We start from the raw sequence: 12,634 nt of genomic DNA, 5'->3' as shown, positions 1-12,634 counted from the left end.
CAACAATAATAACTACAACAATAAAACAACCAGGGCAACAAAAGGGAATAAATAAATATTAAGATAATTTTAAAAGGGGGGGGCTGGGCAGTATTGCAGCAAGTTAAACGCACATGGCTCAAAGCCCAAGGATCCTGGTTTGAGCCCCTGGCTCCACACCTGCGGGGGGTCACTTCACAAGTGGTGAAGCAGGTATGTACGTGTCTATCTTTCTCTCCCCCTCTCTGTCTTCCCCCTCCATTTCTCTCTGTCCTATCCAACAACAGCAACAGCAATTACAACAATGATAGTAAGAACAAGAGCAACAAAAATGGGGGGGAATGGCCTCCAGGAGCAGTGAATTCGTAGTGCAGGCACCGAACCCCAGCAATAACCCTGGAGGCAAATAAAAAAGTTAAAAAATAAAAGAAAGAAACTCTGATAATCTAGAGTCTCTATGATTTATTATTAAGAGATGAGAAGCCCCAGGGGCCAGGCAGTGGCACACCCAGTTGAGTGCACATGTTAACATGTATAAGGACTGGCTTCTAGCCTCTATCTTCACCTACAGGGAGGAAGCTTCATGATCAGTGAGGCAGGGCTGTAGGTCTCTCTCTCTTTCCTCTCTCTCCTCTTTCCTCTCTCTCTCTCTCTCTCTAGATTTCTCTCTCTTTAAAAGAGAACTGCTCAGCTCTGGCTTATAATGGTGTGGAGGATTGAACCTGGAACCTCAGAGCCTCAAGCATGAAAGACTTTTATATTTATTTATTTATTTATTGCCACCAGGGTTATTGCTGGGGCTTGATGCTATGAATCCACTGCTCCCAGTGGACATTCCCCCCTTTTTTTCTTTCTATTTTATTTGATAGGACACATAGAAATTGATAGGGAAGGGGAGACCAGTTTCATCACTCCTTAAGTGTCTCTTCTGCAGGTGGGGAGCTGGGGCTCAAACCCAGGTCTTTTCACATAGTAATGTGTGTACTTAACCACTGCCCAAGCCCCCAAATGAATCTTTTTGCATAATCATTATATTGTCTCCCTAAACCTCTATTTCCCTCTCTATCCCCTTCCCCCTCCCCTCTCAATTCCTCTCTGTCCTATCTAATAAATAATGGGGAAAAAAAAGAGAGAGAAAAATGGCCACTGTCATCATGCAGGCACCAAGCCCCAGCAATAACCCTGGTGGCAATAAACTGAGTTGGCTCAGCAGGAGTGCAAAACTTCCATGTGTGCAGCCCCTGCTTCAGTCCTCAGCACCACACAAGCCAGAGCCAATGGTGCTCTGGTTGTCTCTAATATCAATGAATGCAACTTAAAAGAGAGATAAAGGAGACCCAGGAGGTAGTTTAGCAGATAAAGCACATGCCTTACTATGTAGAAGGCTGTGAATTGCATTCCTGCCACCATGTGGGTGGTCTGTGGGTGATAGAATGGTGTTTTAAGGTTTTTTGTTTGTTTGTTTTGGTTTTGTTAGTTTTTTTTAATTAATTAATTAATTAATTAATTTATGAGAAAAATACGAGGAGAGAAAGAACCAGACATCATTCTGGTACATGTGGTTCTGGGGATTGAACTAGGGACCTCACGTTTGAGAGTTCAATCTTTATCTACTGCATCACCTCCTAAATAAGGTGTTTTTAGTTTCTTTATCTTCTCCCCTCCCACCACCACCGCAATCTGGGGGTGGGAGAGAACTGGGAAGACAGCTCAGTGGAGAGGGTGTAGGACTTACACGTGGGAGGCTTTGGTTTGATCCCTGCACTGAATATGTTGGAATGGTGCTTTGGTCTCTTTCTCATTCACCTCTAATGAAAATAAGTAAATAAGCAAATGATGAAAATAAGTGGGGGCCAGGCGCACATGTTGCAGTGCAGGTTCAACCTCTGGTCCCCACCTGCAGGGAGAAAGTTTCTTGAGTAGTGAAGCAGGGCTGCAGGTGTCTCTCTGTCTCTTTCCCTCTCTATCTCCCCCTCTCCTCTCAATTTCTCTCTGCCTCTATCCATCATCTCTCTCTGAAAGAAATGGTTCAGAGCAAGGAAACCCTGGTTCGACCATAAATAAGTAGATAAATTTGTGAAACTTTGAGTCCCAAGTAGTTACAGTACCACCCCCAGGCCCATGGAGCCCTCGTTTGCAGTGTTGACCCATCTATGTGTCAGCAGGGAAAGGAACTCAAATCTGGAAGAAAACAGGAGCCATCTATGAGGGGGACTGGAAGTTTGGAAAGCGAGATGGTTATGGCACCCTCAGCCTTCCTGACCCCGAGACAGGAAAGTACAAGAGAGTATACTCAGGCTGGTGGAAAGGCGATAAGAAATGGGTGAGTGGTTTATGGGTGGGGGTGAAAGCAGGGTGTGGTGTGTGTGTGTTCGCACGCACGCGCGTGTAATGGGTGGGTGGTTAGTGAGATGGGGTGAAAGCACATGTGTGTGTGTGCAGAAGTCAAAGAAGCCTGGGAGAACGGGAGGGGTTGTGTGATGGCAGGAGTTACAGGGGTGCTGTGGGTGGGTGGGAGAAGGAAGGGGTGGGGCATCACGAAGGTTTCTCAGAACAAAAGCCAGGAAACAGGAAGCTGGAGGAATGGGCTGGGGAGGAGCCTTTGAAACACTGTGACTAAATGAAGCCAGCCAGACTGCAAGGGTCAGCCAGACTGTGTGGGTTGAACCCACCTCACCTTCCCATCCCCACTCATTTCCTGACTTTCTTTTTTCTGAAAATCACTCTTTTGTAGGGCCTGGATATGAGGACTGTGGGAAAAGTGGGAGTAAGAAAGCAGAGGCCAGCCCTTGGTCATTGGACAAGAGAGTCCTGAGTGATAGAAGCCAGCCAGAGAAATATCCTTGACCTAAAGACCCAAACTGGGGACACTGTCTCTCAGGCTACTCTTTTCTCTCTCTTTCTTTATTGCCACCACGGTTATTGTGGGGGCCCAGTGCACATTTTCCCCCTTTATTTGATAGGACAGAGAAATTGAGGTGGGAGGGAGAGATAGAGAGGGAGACAGTGAGACACCTGCAGATCTGCTTTACTGCTTATGATGCTTCCCCCTACAGGTTGGGAATGGGGGCTCCAACCCAGGTCCTTGTGCATGATTCAAGTACACATGGATGGATCACTCCACAAGGCCATAATAACACAGTACTGCTACTTAAAATAATGTATGTATGTAGTAAAGAAGACAGAGAACTAGAGCATCACTCTGGTACATGAGTTCTTGACTGAACTCTGGACTACATGCCTGAAAAGTCAGTACTTAACCTACTACACCATCTCCTGGGCCAATAATACTGCTACTGAGCAACATTTTTGTGATCCTGGAATCTGACAGATGCTATTTCAGCTGTTCTCACACCACTATGTCTTCCTCAGTGTCCTTCTTTTATTTTATTTTTTAATTTTTATTTATTTTTTTATTTTTAACCAGAACACTGCTCAGCCTTGGTTTATGGTGGTGCAGGGAATTGAACCTGGGACTTTGGAGCCTCCGGCATGAGAATCTGTTTGCATAACCATTATGCTACCTACCCCTTCTTTTATTTTTTAAAAATAGGATATAAAGGCAGAGAGAGGGTGGGGGAGGGAGGTGGTAGTGGTGGCACACCCACTTAAGCACACACACCACCATGCATTAGGACCTGGGTTCAAACCTCCAGCCCCCACATGCAGAGAGGAAGCTTTCTAAGTGGTGAAGCAGTGTTTCAGGTGTCTCTCTATTCTTAACTATCTCAACTTCTCTCTGTATCTGTCCAATATCAAGAACATATATATTTAGAGAGAGAGAGAGAGATCACAGCACTGAAGCTCTTTCAATGATGTAGGAGCCGGCTTGAACCTGAGTTGCACATATAACAAAGCAGCTCACTATCTGAGTGAGCTATTTTCCCAGCCCTTCTTCAGCATCTTCAAACCCCACTTTACAGATGAGGAAACCAGCTCAAAGAAGTGTGCTACTGTCCGACCCTGACCCTCAGAACCCAAGATTTCATGATTTTGTTCACTTACTAGTAGAGAGAGAGATTCCAGAATAAACATCTTATATATAATATGGTGTTAGCATAGAGATTTTTTTTTTTTTGGATAGAGCCAGAGAGAAATTGAGAGAAAAGGGGGAGGGAGGGAGAAAGACAGAGAGAAAGAGAGAAAGAGAGAGAGAGAGAGACGCCTGCAGCACTGCTTTACCACTCATGAACCTCCCCCCACTCAGGTGGGGATTGGGGGCTTGAACCTGTGCACTCAATTAAGTGTACTACTACTACTACCACTGGGCCCCAAGCATAGAGATTTTTCAAAAGACCCCAGAGGATAGTCATTGATAATTCAGGATAGACTTCCAGTAGGAAATGTTATAGCACCAGAGGCAAGGAGTCAGCCATGGGGAGGAAGGGAAAGGGAAGTAGCCAAGGAGGGACAAGTAGCAGTGGGAAGGAGCAGTCGAACATCAAGTTAACTGCAGTGCGGCAGGTTTCCCTATGGAATCAAGTTAGCCTGGATTTTGAGCAGACTGTGATTTCAAGAAACCTTTCTAGGTGTGATATGTGGAGTACAGGTGGTTCTCTGTGATTGGACACTTTTGCTTAATATTTATTTATTTATTTATTTATTTATTTATTTATTTATCAGAGCACTGTTCATCTCTGGTCCATAGTGGTATGAGGGATTGAACCTGGGACTTGGAAGCTTCAGGCATGAGAGTCTCTTTGTATAACCATTATGCTATCTACCCTCTACCCTGGCATTAACTTTTCAGGTGAGAAAACTCATAGCTTTGATGGGATTCTCAGAGGCACCTGGGAATTTTTTCTCCTGCCCCCAGGATTACTGTTCTGGCATCATGTCAGCACTAAAATCCACTGCTCCCAGCAACCATTGTTCCTTTCGTAGTTTCTTTTCTTTTCTTTTTTTTTGAGTTTCTTTTCTTTTCTTTTTTTTTGTAATTGGATAGGACAGAGAGAAATTAAGGGAAGTGGGAGATAAAGAAGGACAGAGAGGGCAAAAGTTGATAGCATAATGGTTATGCAAACAGTCTCTCATGCCTGAGGCTCCAAAGTCCTAGGTTCAATCCCCTCCACATCAACATAAGCCAGAGCTGATCAGTGCTCTGGTTAAAAAAAAAAAAAAAAAAAAGGACTGGGAGCCAGGTGGTGGCACAGTGGGTTAAGCACACATAGCACGAAGCGCATAGACCAGTGCAAGTATCCCAGTTCAAGCCCCCCACTCCCCACCTGCAGGGAGGGTCGATTCACAAGTGGTGAAGCAGGTCTGCAGGTGTCTATCTTTCTCTCCCCCCTCTGTCTTCCCCTCCTCTCTCCATTTCTCTCTGTCCTATCCAATAATGACAACAATAACAACAACAACAATAAACAATATGGGCAACAAAAGGAGAAAATTATTAAAAAAAGAAAAACAAAAGGACAGAGAAAGTTAGACACCTGCAGACCTGCTTCACCTCTCCTAAAGTGTCTCCCCTGCAGGTGGGATGAGGGATTCCTGGTCCTTGTATATGTTAATGTGTGTGCTCAGCTGGGTGCACCACCTCCGGTCCCAGGCACCTGCAACTTTTAACAGGGTCAAGTTAGAGTTAGGGAGACACAGTTAGGGAGAGAAAGTTAAGATGGCAGAAAGTGAGAGAGGAATGGGAAGACTGATATATATATATATTCCCTTTTGTTGCCCTTGTTTTATTGTTGTAGTTATCATTGATGTCGTCATTGTTGGGTATGTTGGGTAGGACAGAGAGAAATGGAGAGAGGAGGGGAAGACAGAGAGGGGGAGAGAAAGATAGACACCTGCAGACCTGCTTCACCACTTGTGAAGTGACTCCCCTGCAGATGGTGAGCCTCTGGCTTGAACTGGAATCCTTATGCTGGTCCTTGCACTTTGTGCCACGTGCACTTAACCCGCTGCACTACCGTCCGACTCCTATTTATTTATTTTTTACCAGAGCACGGGTCAGCTCTGGCTTAAGGTGGTGTGAGGGACTGAACCTAGGACTTTGGAGCCTCAGGCACAAGAGTCTCATAACCATTATGCTATCTACCGCTGCCCGAGATATTTCTTTTTCTTGCTTTTTTATTGAGGAGACACAGAAAAATTGGGTGGGGAGGAGGAGATAAAGAGGAAAAGAGAAGGATAAACATCTGCAGCATTGCTTCAGTACTGTGAAGCTTCTCCCCTGCAGGTAGGGACCCGAGGCTTTAACCAGGATCTTGGTGCGTGGTAACGCGTGTGCTCCACTGGGTGAGCCACCACCAGCCTGGAAGATTTATGTAGATAGACCATCAGCTAAGATGTAGGGCTGCGAGAGGCGGCGAGGGTGCACCCGGGTGTCTGGCTCGGGTGCCAAGGAGTACGGTGAACGTCCCTATCTTTGTACTCTCAGGGCTATGGCATCCGGTTTTTCGGACCCAAGGAGTATTACGAGGGCGAGTGGAGTGACAACCAGCGTGGCGGGTGGGGCCGCATGTACTACAGCAACGGTAGCGTCTACGAGGGACAGTGGTGTAATGACAAGCCAGAAGGGGAGGGCATGCTGAGGCTGAGTGAGTACCCCTGCCTATCCCTACTGGCCCCGCCCTCGGACTCCAGGTCTTTCGCCCTCAGTCCTTTGACCACGCCCCACGATGACTCCACCCCTCTCCGAGGCCACGCCCCAACCGAGCCAAGCTTCTCTATGATGGGCTAGATGAACGAAAAGGACTAGAATCTTGCCTTTAGGAAGCTTATACTCAAAAATGGAAACCTAGTAATAAACGTTAATCAGGGGAGGCAGGCGGTGGTGCACCTGGTTAAATGCACACAAGGTGGGGGGGAAGCTTCATGAGTGGTGAAGCAGGCCTGCAAGTGTCTCTGTCTCTTCCCCTATCTCCTCCCCTCTCAAATTTTCTCTGTCTCTATCTAATAATAAATACAAATATTAAAATAAACATTAATTGGGAGTCGGGCGATGCGCAGCGGGTTAAGCGCACGCGGCACAAAGTGCAAGGACTGGTTTAAGGATCCTGGTTAGAGCTACCCCACCTGCAGGGGGGTAGCTTCACAGGCGGTGAGGCAGGTCTGCAGGTGTCTATCTTTCTCTCCCCCTCTGTCTCCCCCTCCTCTCTATTTCTCTGTCCTATTTAACAACGACGACATCAATAACAATAATTACAACAACAATTTTAAGAAAAGGAAAAATAAATAAATAAGCATTAATCAATGGGCAGGGTAGACAGCATAATGGTTATGCAAACCAACTCTCATGCCTGAGGCTCTGAAGTCTCTGATTCAGTCCCCTGCCACACCATTAGCCAGAGCTGAGCAGGTCTGCAGGTGTCTATCTTTCTCTTCCCCTCTCTATCTTCCCCTCCTCTCTCCATTTCTTTCTCTGTCCTATCCAACAACGATGACATCAGTAACAACAAGAATAATAACTAAAACAATAAAACAAGGGCAACAAAAGGGAATAAATAAATATTAAAAAAACAAACAAGATAAGATTTTTAAAATTTTTTAAGCATTTATTTTATTTACCAGATAGAGACAGAAATCTAGAGGGAAACAGGAGATAAGGAGAGAGAAAGAGACACCTGTAGGCCTGCTTCAGCACTGTTGAAGCTTTCTTCCTGCAGATGAGAGCCAGGAGCTTGAACCCATATCTTTGAGCATTGTAACACATATACTTTATCAGGTTCACCACGGCCTGGCCCTTAAAACAAGGTTTCTTATGGTCACAATACAGAGCCTATCTTTGAGCTGTGTTAACCCTTGCAATAATCCTATCAGATATGTGCATCCTCATTTCACCAGTGAAGTGAGGCACAGAGAGAGGTTAATTTACCTCTCAAGGTTACACATCCTGTTAGTTGTGAGGACTAAAGTGCTAAAAAAAAAAAAAAAAACAAACTATGAAGACATAAAAATGTGTTGAGAAATGACAAAGAAATTGGGACAGGTAATAATTTAGGTTGACATGTCCAGGATTGCATCACTGAGGAGGTGACATTTGAATAGAGACCAGAAGGGAAGGAGGAGTTGGACTACTAAGCAGAGGGAAGAGTTATGAGAAACCTACAGAAATGTCAGAACTTAATTTAGTTTCTGCATAGCAATGGGAGAGAGCTTCCAGAAATTAGACCTTATTGCCATCTGCTCTCCGATTATCTATGGTCCTCATGGCCCTCAGAACCTTTACTGTGGTCTCTGGGGCCCTGCAGCATCTACTCCTATCCCTTCTCTCCACTTGGACTGCCTTAGTTTCAGTCAAACTAAATTTCTTTCTTTTTTTTTTTTTTACCTTTTCTTTTTTTATTTTTTTTATCTTTATTTATTTATTTGGATAGAGACAGCCAGAAATTGAAAGGGAAGGAGAGTGATAGGGAGAGAGACAGAGAGACACCTGCAGACCTGCTTCACCACTTGCGAAGCTTTCCCCCTGCAGGTGGGGGCCGGGGGCTCGAACCCGGTCCTTGCTGCACTGTAACACGTGTGCTCAACCAGGTGTGCCACCACCCAACCCCGTTTTCTTTATTTTTTATTAGCTTTATTTATTTATTGGATAGAGACAGCCAGAAATTGAGAGGGAAGGGGGAGATAGAGAGGAGGAAGAGAGGCAGAGAGATACCTGCAGCCCTGCTTCACCACTAATAAACTTTTCCCCTTGCAGGTGGGGACCAGAAGCTTGAACCTGGGTCCTTGTGCACTGTAACATGTTTGCTCAACCAGGTGCACCACCACCTAGCCCCCAAACTAAATTTCTTTCCCTCCCTCCCACTCTTTTTGCCTCAGGATCTTTGCACTCCTGTTCCCTCTTCCTGAAAGAGAGATTCCCCCCAGAGCTTTGCACTGTCTTCTCAGAGAAAACCTCCCTGTTCACTCTGCTTAAGCAACTTCTCCCATTAGTCTCAGCACTTGCTTCCTTTCCTTCTTAGCATTCGGTATATTATCTTGGGTGAGTTACTTTGCCTCTATGTGCCTCAGTGCCCCCCTTTGTAAAATTAGAATAAAAATCCTTCAGCGCTTAGCAACATCTCAGTCGATGACAGACCACACGTATGACAGCGGCCCCACACGACCTAGGTGTATAGTGTGCTGTATCACCTAGGTATGCGGCATTACAGTCTATGATTTTGTCACATGATGGAATTGTTGAATTTCTCAGAATATTACACTGAACCACACATGACTGCAGTAAATCAGTCTTCCAAGCTGTGGTGAGGATTTGATGAGGAATTCAAAGTGCTTAGTGCAAAGTGCTTAGTGCAGAGCCTGATACAGTTTAATACTTCAATGTAGCAAGTCAGCAAACTAGAGCCATTGGGCCAAATCCAGTCCAACATTTTTTTTTTCCTAGACCACTGCTCAACTCTGGTTTATGGTGGTGCTAGGAATTCAACCTGGGAACTCAGAGCCTCAGGCATGAAAGTCATTTGCAAAACCATAATGCTGTCTCCCCAGCACCCCAACATGTATCTGTAAATAAAGTTTGACACATAGACTTGCACTTTTTTGGTACCAGTTTTATCAATAGGGGTCAGTGCTTGCATGAGTCTACCACTGTTCCCAATGGCCATATATATATTTTTTTCTTTTGATAAATGGTGAGAAACAGACTTGAGATAGAAAGAGAGGAGAGACACCTGCAGCACTGCTCCACTGCTTGTAAACCTCCCTCCCACACACATGTGGAGACCAGGGCTTGAACCTAGATCCTTGTACATGATAATGTGTCCATTCTACTGACCCCAGACTTGTGTGCCATTTACATGTTGTCCTGAGACCTAATGGTCTCACAAAGCTAAAATGACTTAATAGTCTGCCCATTTACAAATAAATTAACTAATTAATTAAAATAAAAGGTTTGCTACCTATGACTTAGAGTTGATTTAGTCATCTTCCATGTTCTTTTCTAGTCCTTCCATGTCCTAAACACTCATTTAATCTTCACAACAATGCTTCATGGTGGGCGCTACTGTGATTCTTCTCTTACACATGAGGTCCAAGGTCACACAACTAGAAAGTGTTAGGACTGAGAGGTGTGAGCTTTGTTGTTTTTGTTAAACTGCCATCAGATAAAACTTAGAATTGGCTCATGATTCTGAGTTGGATTCCAGGTTTCAGATCCTGCCTCTGCCCTTTCCTGGCTCTGTGATGACCTTCAGCAAGTCAGGCTCCCTGAGCTCTTTCAGTCCCACATGTAAAAAAGATTTTTTTTTCTTCATAGAACTGTCCCGGGGAGGCAAAATGAAACACAATCATAGCCTAGGGTCAGCATCTATAAGTGCTGGGGAAGTTTGGCTCATTCATGTTACTTTGATATAGTTTGGTTTGGTTTTTGATTTTTATTTATTTTTTTTGTCATAATCAGGGCTTCACCACACTTTTCAGATAGACACAAAGAGACAGAGTGAGAGAGGGAGAGATAGAGATAATGAAAGAGACCATAGCACCAAAGCTTCCTCCACTGCCATGGGGCCAGGCTGTTACCTGAGTCACATATATGGCCAAGTAGCACATTATCCAAGTGAACTTTTTTTGACAGTCCTGTTTTCTGTAGCTTTTACAGATGGGAAAAGATGCTAAAAGAGCAGCTTGGGGGCCGGGTGGTAGCACAGTGGGTTAAGCTCACGTGGTGCTAAGCACAAGGACCGACGTAAGGATCTCGATTTGAGGGCCCCCGGCTCCCCACCTACAGGGGAGTCGCTTCACAAGTGGTGAAGCAGGTCTGCAGGTGTCTCTCTGTCTCTCCCCTCTATGTCTTCCCCTCCTCTCTCAATTTCTCTCTGTCCTATACAACAACAACAGTAATATAACAATAATAATAACAACAAGGGTAACAACAAGGGCAATAAAATGGGGAAAATGGCCTCCAGGAGCAGAGGATTCGTGGTGCAGGCACTAAACCCCAGCAATGACCCTGGAGGCAAAAAAAAAAAAAAAAAAAGAGTAGCTTATCTAGGTTCAGGAGTGTAGCAAACAGAAGCAAGGCCTGAATCCTGTCTGCCTCCAGGAGTCACACTCCCCTCTCCACCAGGCCCAGGACACTTTATTCAATCTGGCTTCCTTCTAGTTTTTGGAGTCAAGCTCTAGCCTGAAGGACAGAGGGTCTGCTTTGCCTGTATCCATGCCTCCTTGTGCTTTCCCCCCAGAGAACAGAAACCGCTATGAGGGCCAGTGGCAGAGAGGCATGAAGAATGGGCCAGGGCGCTTCTTCCACTTGGACCATGGCCAGCTGTTTGAGGGCTTCTGGGTGGACGATGTGGCTAAGTGTGGCACAATGATCGACTTTGGCCGTGACGAGGCCCCTGAGCCCACCAAGTTCCCCATACCTGAGGTGAGCAGCCCCTGAACACATCCAGTGGGGACAGAGAATAGCACCCCAGCACACCCAGCCCAGCCTGGCCCAGCCCAGCCAGAGAACAACCAATGTTTTGTTTCAGTCAGAGAATCCCAGGGAGTCTGACAGCACCTCATGAGGCTGAAAGCACCCCCAAACTGACAGCTGGGGCCTTTCATGTCCCCTGATGCATCCCGTCTGCTTCTCTACAGATCAAGATTCTGGACCCCGATGGTGTGCTGGAGGAAGCGCTGGCCATGTTCAGGAAGACAGAGGAGGATGAAGATTGATGCCAGGTGAGAGCTGTACCTGCCAGCCTCTGACAGGATCTCCCAGGGTCTGCCCAGAGGGTGGCTTCTTGTCTTCTTAAGTCCAACTGGTCTCTCTGGGTTCAGTCCCATCAAAACTCATTTTCCTAAATACCCGTCATTCTAATCCTCCTCTGCCCTCACTGGGGGTGTGATGGGTGATCCATGTTGCTCATCTGTCAGTGAAGCCATGTCCTACCTAAGCCCCCCACCTCCCACTCCAGCATGGGGTTTGACAAAGAGCATCAGTTCAGCACCATCCCTTACCACCCCCTTGCCCCAGCAGAAAGAACACATATGCTTTAGGGGAGATTCAACTTGTGCCGCCCAACTGCTCAGACCAGAGACTCCAGGCACACCCCTGGCACCCTCAGAGGACCTCACTCTCCTGGCACCAGATCACTTCGCCCAAAAGATGCCAGGGCCTTTCTCCCCAGCTGGCCCTGGGGACCCTCTGGTAGTGACTTTTGTTTCAGTACTGAGCTGGTCCCAAGTGCATGACAATAAAGAAGAACCTGGTGGCATTCTCCTGGGGCTTATGGGTGACACTTGGGCTGGGGCATACAGGGAACTTCAGAGGGACTGATATGGAGATGGAAGACTTTCCTTCAGGCTACATGTTTCTTGGTGGTGGGGGTTGGGGAGAGAAGGGCAGCAGGATAGGCCTTGATATACTACAGGGGAGTAAGAGTCTGCACCCCACATTGCTTGCTGAGGTTGGGCGTTCAAACCTGACTTGCTTCTAACACAAAGGCTCTCATCTTGGGCTTCTAGTGGAATTTTAATAGCAATAGCCAGCCAGAGCCCACACCAGAAAGCCCCATCTGTGAGGAGTGACCCTGGAGCCTCAAAAAATGGACCCCCTCCCATATAGTTAGTATGTAGCTGGATGAGAGCCCTGACTTACTGCCTGTGTGACCCAAAGACTGTGCCCTTAGCTGGCTCTATGTATCAGAAGAAACTTACATGCTCTCACTAGGTGGTTAGGTTTGTTGCCATGTATTAATAATGAGCATGTATTGAGGTTAATTGT

At 46.1% G+C, this 12,634-nt stretch overlaps 1 protein-coding gene across 1 annotated transcript; it reads left to right on the top strand.

Moving 5' to 3' along the window:
- The first annotated feature begins 1,387 nt into the window (after positions 1-1,387).
- MORN3 (MORN repeat containing 3) lies at positions 1,388-12,130 on the top strand. Its single transcript, XM_060192664.1, has 6 exons — positions 1,388-1,400; positions 2,145-2,302; positions 6,362-6,521; positions 11,106-11,290; positions 11,506-11,589; positions 11,888-12,130. The coding sequence occupies exons 1-5, from the start codon at positions 1,388-1,390 to the stop codon at positions 11,581-11,583; spliced, it is 594 nt and encodes a 197-aa protein (XP_060048647.1). The 3' UTR covers positions 11,584-11,589; positions 11,888-12,130.
- Positions 12,131-12,634: the final 504 nt, after the last annotated feature.

This window comes from Erinaceus europaeus, chromosome 6 (genome assembly GCF_950295315.1).
Source record: "Erinaceus europaeus chromosome 6, mEriEur2.1, whole genome shotgun sequence".
NCBI classification, from domain to species: domain Eukaryota; kingdom Metazoa; phylum Chordata; class Mammalia; order Eulipotyphla; family Erinaceidae; genus Erinaceus; species Erinaceus europaeus.
This window is presented reverse-complemented; position numbering and strand designations above follow the sequence as displayed.